General features: G+C 50.3%; 1 protein-coding gene across 3 annotated transcripts in view; it reads left to right on the top strand.

Moving 5' to 3' along the window:
• MARCHF4 (membrane associated ring-CH-type finger 4) overlaps positions 1-9,099 on the top strand; it is an 83,623-nt gene that overhangs the window by 50,286 nt on the left and 24,238 nt on the right. For 2 of the 3 annotated variants that reach the window (XM_068687166.1, XM_068687165.1), the window contains one exon: positions 7,317-7,478. In XM_068687166.1, coding sequence (XP_068543267.1) covers positions 7,317-7,478 — 162 coding nt within the window. The remainder of the gene's footprint in view (positions 1-7,316; positions 7,479-9,099) is intronic. The other variant, XM_068687167.1, reaches the window with a different exon arrangement.

Here is a 9,099-nt window from a genome sequence, read left to right as displayed (position 1 = left end):
TACGCACACGTCTCTGTGTGTCATTCAGTATGCCTGATATTGTTCTTCTGCAAAAGGAGGACCAAAAGAAAGAAATAGAAAATGGCCTTTGCAACCCACTTCACTGCAGTTACGGCTGTTCTGACATTAGTTTCTGCCTTTTCTCCTCTCCGTTTTATATTGTCTGCAAAAGGGAAGGCTGCCTGCATTCTCCAGGTGGAGGAGGAAAACACAAGGCTTTCCACCAGGAGGCATATGCAGGCAAAGTCTAAAACACGTAGATTCACACAGCTTTGGATACGGGAGGTCTTTGGCCAGGGCAGTACCAGAAAACCAGAATTAATGTAGCGCAGCTTCTCCCAGCACAGCACATCTGGCACCTTCATTCGGTCCTCTTGAGCTTCTCTCAGCTGGAAAGTTGTCATATGAGGCGAGGGGATTTGGGGGTTGAGCCTCCCGCTCTCCTTTCCCATGGTCAATTTTTGCTGCCGGCACCACAGACATCTCCCAGGCTGTCCTACAGCTCCTTCCCCTGACCCCACCAGGAGGTGTGACCAACTCTGCTGGGGAAACACTCGGTGCTGCTGGCTGGTTTCTAGCCCACTGCCAGGAAAGGCAGCTCAGCCTCGTGCAGGAGCTACAGCATTTCCAAAAGAGCTTTGCCTCTGGTGCATATTCTTTCCAGCAAGTGTTTTGACTTTTCTCCAAACATTTAAGTGACCTTCTGGCAAGATGTGAAGGCTGGGCTCTTCAGCTCCATCACCTACAGTCCCCAGGAGCCAGGATCCTCCCTTCTACTACTTTCCTGGTGTATTTTTATTTAGTATCTCTGCTTGCAGGGCTGCCTGGGACTTTAAAAAGAAATGCCTTCCCCACTAAGATACTCTGTAGTAATAAGGAACTTGATCTCGCACAAATTGGGATGTTCTGAGAACCGTTTTAATTTCTGCTAATCGGCAGATGAAAAATGAATTACTTCAGATGTCATGTACTGCCGCGTGAACCTCGTAACGTTTGGAAAAGCTGTAACAGAGTTACCCAGTAATTGAAGGGCTTTACATGACTGAACTTTGTAATTGCATATTCTTCTCCTTGGCTCTGGAAGGCAGAAAGGAAAAGCAGATCAGGCCTTGTTTTAATGAAACAGTTGAGTCCCACAGTGCTCCCAAAGCTAAAAGTAACCAAACTGCTCTCGTTATTAGGTATTGCAGCTCCCTACACCAGAGCATGTTGGGCCCCGGCACCCCTGGGTGCACCGCAGACCAGCTCCCAGCTGGGATATGCTGGGAGCACTGGGAAGATCCTCTGTGCTTTTGTCTTCACACCATTACTGGGTTCCTCTTATTTAACATGCATGCAGACCCACTGGTCCCCTGCCCGTTGTCCGGGCTGGGGGCCACTTGATGTTACAATGTCAAGCAAGGGCAAATATTGCAGAATTGGGATTCTCTCAGCTGTTACGGTAAAAGGTTTTTCAGCTTTCTTAGGGAAAAAAAAAATATATATATATATATATATATAAAAAAATAATCCATTGCTGTTTATTTCTTTATCTTTGAAAGCAGGATCTATCATCCGAAGAATCCAAGCAGCATCTATTTCTGTGGATACTCCACGGCTGCTCCTTAGTGGCTGATGGCATAACGTTGTCTGAGATGGCCATTAGCTGAGTATCGTTATGAACAGCTTCCCAGGGAAGTAGCTGCAAAGTTCAATTTGCTGAATTATGAGCACATCTCTGAGAAGAATTGCATTATATGGTACTTGCATGCTGAAAGCATTAACTTTATACTTTGAACTTTTAAAATACTCATTGATGGATCTGATGAGGATTGAAGAAGTAGAAAGGTGAAGGTCTCAATGGATTAGAGATAATAAGGAATAATTGGTATCTTTTTTCCAAGAAAAAGAAGTGGTATACTTAGTAGAATTCTATTTTCCTGAGGCTTTTTCACTAGAAGGAAAAAAAATAAAAAAAAAAATAAAAAGCCATTTGTATAAAAAAAATTAATGGAAAATCTCTGTAATTGGTACAAACCATAACTTAAGGGCACTTGATTTGTGCTGAAGAGCTATTTGGCTTCATGGAGTCACATCAGATTTACCCCAGCATCCTTGGGAGGTACACTCCTTGTATCTCATGCAGAATAAATCTAAGTGTTGTCTAAAAGACTTTATTTTTTAATTAAGAAGAAGCAGAGTGAAACAACAGTGAATTTCTCTTTCAGAAGAGACTAGATCATTCTGTCCCACAAAATGGATGGGGTCCACAAAAAAAAAAATCTCCAGAAGTTTAAAACCTGGGTGAAAGCCCAGGAGCTATAGACTCGGACACTTCTTCTCGGTGCTGAGACAGCTCCCGCTCTGTATTCAGCGCCAGTCGGCAGCTGAACGTGCTCCAACACCCAGGAGCTCAGGGGTATTCAGGTAGCTTGATTTCACATGCGCAGCGCCGTGATTTCTGTGCACCGAAGGCACTTCACTTAATCGGTGCTATTATCACACCTGATGAGGCACAGCAGGTGATATTTGAGATGCTTGCCTTTTGATGCCTTGCAACTGAGCAACATTTAGTAAGAATTACTTAAATCAGCTAATCAAAAACAAGTTCAATGACATTAGGATGAAGTGGGCTTCAGAACACCTAAGCAAAGTTATTTATCTTGTGGAAATCCTTCTTTAGAAGGAAAAGCGAATAATTCCCAATGTGATCTATAAGCTCTCTGCTCTTTGGGCAATGGATAAGCAGACGTAATTCCTGAAAAGCCTTTTGTTATTCCATATTTCAGGCAGTGTTTGAGTTTGCTCTTGTGGAACAGATCTTATAACCCTGTACAGCCTGGAGCCTGCCTCTTGGAGCCAGGGAAGCGGGGTGGTGGGGCTGCTCGCGGGTGGGATTTTGGTGCTGATGCATGCAGTCGGCGGTAAGGCGCAGGGCTGCCCTGGGGGTGACAGCGGCTTGCCCAGAAATCCACCTTCGACCCCATTCCCAGCAATGAGCGTGGCCCAAAGGGACCCTTAGGGACTGTCTTCCCCTCTCCCTCCTTCAGCAGGAGCTGTCCCTAAGCAGAGCCAGCCCCCTGCATCCCCACTGCCCTCCTTTCACAGCTGGGTGGGGTTTGCATCGCTCTCTGCCCTTCACCAGCCCAAAACCAGGGTGTCAAAATCCTCCAGAGCCCATTGAATAAAAAACGCCCTGTGATTCTCTGCTGCTTGGAAAAAATGTGTGTTTTCTGCTGCTTTAAAGTGCTTCTCCTTAAAGGAAATTGATGTTAAGCCATGAGACACCTGGTCCCACCTCCCTCTGGCCTTTCCCAGCGGAGGCAGGGATGCGCCCAGAGCTGGTGCACTGTGCCTGCCTGCAGGCAAATGCATCGGCAAGTTACTGTCAGCTAAATATTGAAACAGCTCGACTGAGCTCTTTTTCTTTCTTTGTTTCCTTTTATTTTTTTATTTTTTTTTTACAGAGCCCTGTGTGGGTGCTGCTCCAGGCAGCATCAGTACTCCCAGGCCAAAATCCCACACCAAAACCTTCGGGTGGGCAGCCACGGGCTGAAAACCTTTCCTCTGAGGCTCTGTGTGCCCTTCTGGCCTCCCAAAACCTTTCACCCCCATCCAGCCCCAAGCTGGAGGGCGATGGTTATCCTTCAGAGCAAGGCTCCCATGGCTTACAGACCTGGCCGTGAGGCTGGGAGCCATTTAGGAGTCCTGGAGAGATGCCACCCATGTGGCCGTGCTTGGTGATGTCCCCGCAATGTGGGAGACACTTGGGTCCACGTCTGGGACACATTGGGTCCACTCACTGAGCCCACACTCAGCATCAATCTCTGACAATACCAGAGAATTTAATTCAGCACACACATATTTATATCCTTTAATAGCTGAGAGAGAAAGCACAATGGAAACATGTGGCTTCAGGTTTTCGGAGGTAGTTATTAAGTGTCCCCTGTTGTCTGTGGCTGGCTGGCACAGCGCTCGCACACGGGAGGGGACACACGGGAAGCATTTGAGATGCTGGTAGCAATGCGCGTGTTTAGGTTTAAAAGGATGGAGGGGCAGCTCCTGTAAGTGAGTGTGAAGACAGAACGATTATTAGCACATATTTATTGGAGTTTACCAGCTCTGTAACAATGGGTTTCTCTTTGCCATCAGACTTAATTCCTCTGTAATTATGTTCCTAATATAGAAATCATTTGGCATTTATTTGCCATAATAAAACTTCCCATTGCATTTAAATTCAATGTGAAGTTAAGTGTATTTAGGAGACTCAGCTGAAGACCTGAAATTAAATATTCTTGGTTTCCTTTTCCAAATGAGCCAAACTCCGAGGAACCCTAGCAGTCGGGTCCACGAGGTGCCAGCCCTGCTTCCCCCTGCCCTGCTCCTCCCTGGGGCACTCATCCTGCAGGCGATGCTAACACCTGATGCCACTTTTCGGAGCTGAGCAGGGAAAAGGCTCAGCCGAGGAAACGCTGCGGGTGTTAGGACCACCACCAGCTGTCCCAGTTAGCAGTACAGCTCGCACTGGTTTTCAACCGCTGGCTCTAGCAGCTGGGGAAAGAGGAGGGTGTGAACAGGGCTTTTCCCAGCCGAGCTGGCACGTGGGTGACTCTGATGTAGGTCAGCACGGCTGGGGCTGGAAGAGCCCTCAAGTCCTTGCCCAATGCCACCACGGACCCCAGCCCATGGCGAGCAGCCACAGCTTCGGCAGCAGCCTGCGGATGGGTTCCCAGCACTGGTAAATGACAAATAAAATGGCCAGGGCACCACACTGCCATCAGCATGCAGGAGGGCTGACGCTGATCCTGACGTCAGTATTTTCTCCCTGGATATATCGAGCGTCAGAAGCGCGCGCTGGCAGCAATGTTTTTCCCATCCTTTCTCTGAATTCCTCCCAACAGGCGGAGAACAGCAGGGCCCAGGCAATCCTTAACCACTCTGCTGTGCCGCAACGGGCTCAGAGCGGGGTTTTGGAGGGAGAGGGGGACAGCCCCGGTTCATCTCCAGCTTCACCTCCTCCCTGGGGTGAAGCCAGGCCATCCTCTCCTCGCCTTGCTGCTCCTGAAGACAAGCTCCCATCCTGGATAACAAACAGCAGGGCAGGTGAATTCAAAGCCTGCTTGGTTGTTCTGGGGGGACAAGATGGTACTGAGCAAACTGAGGATGGATGAGCCAGGGAGCATTTCTCCTCCGGCTGCTGACAAAGCCAACATGCTGCTTCGGCTGATCCGAGCGAAGGGACGGAACTCTACAAAAGGAAAACTGCCAAAAAAAAATTAAAAAAAAAAATGTTGGGAACGATTTTCTCCCTTCAAAGGGTCCTTGGAGAACAGTCTCCAAATGGGATTGGTGGGAATGCCATTGTCTGAAGCAGTGGAGGGAGCGCTGTGCAGAGCAGTCTGCTGTAAACCTGCAGGAACAGACGTGGGGTTTAATTCCCAGCTCTCGGGGCTGCGAGCTGTGCCTTGCTCTGGGCTTGCTTTTGTGCCTTCTTCACAGAGGTCCCTGCGCAGTGATTCCTCCGTGCCTGTCACAGCCAATGGGCCGTTCCTAAGCTGGCTGTGCAGCCGGCGACAAGGCTCCTTCCCCTCTGCTGTACAAAGGATTTATTCCTTTAATATGCCCCCGGTGTTTATTTTTCTGCTGGTACACGAGCGCCTGTGCCCGCGTGTGCATGCGGCAGTGCTTTACGAACGCCTGCTGTGGGCAGAATTGGGCTTCGCAGTATGCAAAGATCGCCGTGTGCCACACACAAGGATATCATACTTCACACGGCTGGAGAAAATGCGATAAATCAGGTTTTTGCTGGATTGGCAAAAATGAAGAAATTGGGGGGTTCATCTCCACGGTCAGCCCTGAGCCCTTGCAGGAGGTGGCTGGGCTGTCTGGGGTGCAGCATCGCAGTTAGGGGAGGGGGACAAGGTCCCCACGGCGGTGTGGGATGTTTATGGGCATCTCTTGGCTCCGAAGAAGTCAGATTTCTTTGTCTCTTTTACTACAAAGACCAATAAGACACAGCAAGTCTCCCCTGTGCACCCCCACAGCTCGTTAGACAACACCCGGGTCATTCACTCGCTCCGTGGAGCCCCACAGGAGACCCTGGTGTGTGGTGTCCTGAATAAAAGTTCACGGATCCTAAAGCCTTCCTTGCCTCCCCCTCTTTTAGTCCCCTCTGGTGTGTGATGGAAATCAGTGGCAGGTAGAGCCGAGCCCGGTTTTGTAATGTAAACAGTTATTTACAGTTGTGCTGAAATTTCACGGAAGATGACATTTTTAGGTCACCTCGCTGAAGCAAATGAAATGATTAATGCGTTTGCATTAGGTTTCATAAAAAAAAGCATCACTCTTGCCCAGCGTGACTCTCGCTTCCTCGGGCCCTCAGACCCTGAAAGCGAAGGCAGCTTCCCACCGGGTTTGGCAGGAGCAGGATTTGGTCTCCTAACCTCAGGCAGCTGGGGGGTGGGCATCATTGCTGCATCCAGCAGCCTCAGGTGGTCACACTGGGGAGGACTACGGGGCTGATCAAGGTGTGTAAGAAGAGGAATCCTCTCTCTGACACCAGACGTGTGATGCCAGCCTTCCCCATCCTATTGACATTCTCATCCTGCCTTTAAAAGCTTTGAAACCTCGGGGCCCGGCTAAACGCCCAACTGGGGGCTCTGCTGTGGCTTCTAAACGCGGAGAGGTGGGGGGTAAAACTCTTATTTAGGTTCTTCCCTAAATAAGCGACAGCAAATGACTGTGAAATGAGCTCTGAGCTTGGTGTGAAGAGGGGAAAACAGTCCTGCGGTGAACAGGATGACAGCACCTGGGTCAGAATAATATCGGGGTTTGCTGGGTACCCCTGCTTGAGCTATACCAGGAGCAAGGGAGCGAGGCAGGAGGGCAGGGCTTTGGTCCCTGCTCGTGAACCAGCAGCCTTGCTCTGGCAGCAGAGAGCCAGAGGCCTGAGCAGTGGCACCCAGTTTCCAGCCGAGCCGCATCCAGTTGTTGAGGTCTGGTGTGGATGCTCTGGTGTCTAGGAAGAGCTGCGCTCGCGGAGCTTTTCCGCTAGCAGTGATATTAGGAGTCTCTCACCTACCCGGGTTTTTCTTTTCACAGAAACTGTAAAGTGTGAGTATCTCAGACCTCTACATCTCTGTCAAACTGTGTTTGCATCACCCGAGAATTACTGGAGGTAAAAACTGACGAAAGCAGCCCTATTACCCAAGCCAAACCAGGGGAAGCGGGACCGAGAGCGGATGGGTGGCTGAAGGAGCGCCTTGGCCAGCTTGTGTGCACGGCCTCCTTGCCGTGTGGGAGGAGGGAGCCCCGCTGACGCCGTCTCTCTTTTGCAGGGGGAGTTGCTGAGCCCGTGTCGATGCGACGGATCGGTGAAATGCACGCACCAGCCATGTCTGATCAAATGGATTAGTGAGAGGGGCTGCTGGAGCTGCGAGCTGTGTTACTACAAGTATCACGTCATTGCCATAAGCACAAAGAACCCTCTGCAGGTAAAGGTACTAGAGACATTTCAAAGTCTATTTATTCTTGTTCCTCTTTTTGTTTCTGGGAGCAACTAGGTTTTGGGTTTTGCCTCCTGGCACTGCGAGCCACGCGTCTGAGCCGTGTAGGAAGGGCTGTGGGGGCTGCTCCAATGAAGCCCCACGTCCTGCCTGGTGGTACTGGGGGCACCCCTCAAGGGTCTGCTCTCTCTGACCTTTGACAACTCCCACATCCATTTTCTTCCTGCTTAAAACACCAGTGTGGCTGTGGTAGTGCTGTAACAGCTCACAGCCCTTCAAATGCGTTTATTCTTTTGGAGACCACAGGTATGCCACCATCTCCCAGCACAGATGGGGAGACGAATTTGAAAGAGTGTTGGTGCAAGGGACGGAGGGGGTGAAGGGAGGGCTCTCAGTGGATACACACAGGTGTGCACACAGCAGGTAAAGCCCATCTTGATGTACGTGTCTGTGAAAGGCAGCCGAGGACCCGCCTTCTTTCTCCTGTGAGTTCAAAAGCACCGCAGCTTATTAAACCCCACTGCAGGCTGGTAATTCAAAACCAAGATACAGAACGGGGGAAAAAACTGTGTGACTGTTAAAAATGGGATAATTTATCCTTAATGGCTATTGATTTATTGCTGGAGCAACACCTGAAGATGGACTAATTGCTGCACGCCTTTGCTGAGCACCATTAGTGCCTCAGACGTAAGGAAGCATATTAGACTCAGGCACTACCATTTAATTAGCATCATCGGGGCTGGAGAGACATTGCAGCAGCATGCTGTGCTTTAGACACCAGGGCAGTGTCTGTAGGGATGTCTGTCTGTCCAGCACCTGGCTGCACTGGCTCTCTGGTCTTCTCTTTCTCCAACAGCCTTTGCCAGTGATGGTGCCCAGCTGTATGGGGTGGGGGACTCACAAATCCCTGCTCTCTCCTCCAAACTGCCCTCTCGGTGTGTCGTTCTCCGGGCCTGAGGTCACTGAACACAGTGAAGAAAGAGGCACAGCCCTCCAGGGCTCCATACTGAAATGAAGCAGCAAAATTAGTGGGACGTCGTGGGGCAATTTTGCTGGGGGGGAAGGAAAAGCCTCCCTGCTCTCTGCAAGTCCCTGCAGCTTCTGATTCGATTTTCCCTGTGCCGTGGCCTGGAGAGATCAGTAGTTTCATCCCAAGCCCCAGACCCAGGGTGCTTTAGTTTCTTGGCTCCGGTAACTCAGACCAGATTGAAACACAGGGTGGGAGATGTGGACACAGCAGCTTTTGTTTATTTCTGGAAATCTGGTCCGTGAGTGCCCTCGTGCTTCATGCACCTCGGGCTGGGGGAGCGATGCTGAGCAGTGCTTGTGGCCGCAGATTTGTGAGCGTGCGTGTGGCCAGCACTGCCTTTGACCTCCGGATGCTCGATGCAGAGGGGAGGAAGAAGCAACTGGAGTGAAAAGCCACTCGCTCTGGGATAAATACAGCCTGTGTGGAGCTGCAGCTGTGTGCCCAGTCACCCTGTCTGGTGTCAGCACGAAGGCACTGCTGCAAAGCAGGTGCTACACCAGCACCAGCACGTGAAATCCTGTGGGAACTGGTTCATGGACGAGACCCAGATTTCCCAAGAGGACAAAGGGGCTTGGGACCCCGTAA

The sequence above is a fragment of the Anas acuta genome, chromosome 6 (assembly GCF_963932015.1).
Source record: "Anas acuta chromosome 6, bAnaAcu1.1, whole genome shotgun sequence".
Taxonomy (NCBI): domain Eukaryota; kingdom Metazoa; phylum Chordata; class Aves; order Anseriformes; family Anatidae; genus Anas; species Anas acuta.
This window is presented reverse-complemented; position numbering and strand designations above follow the sequence as displayed.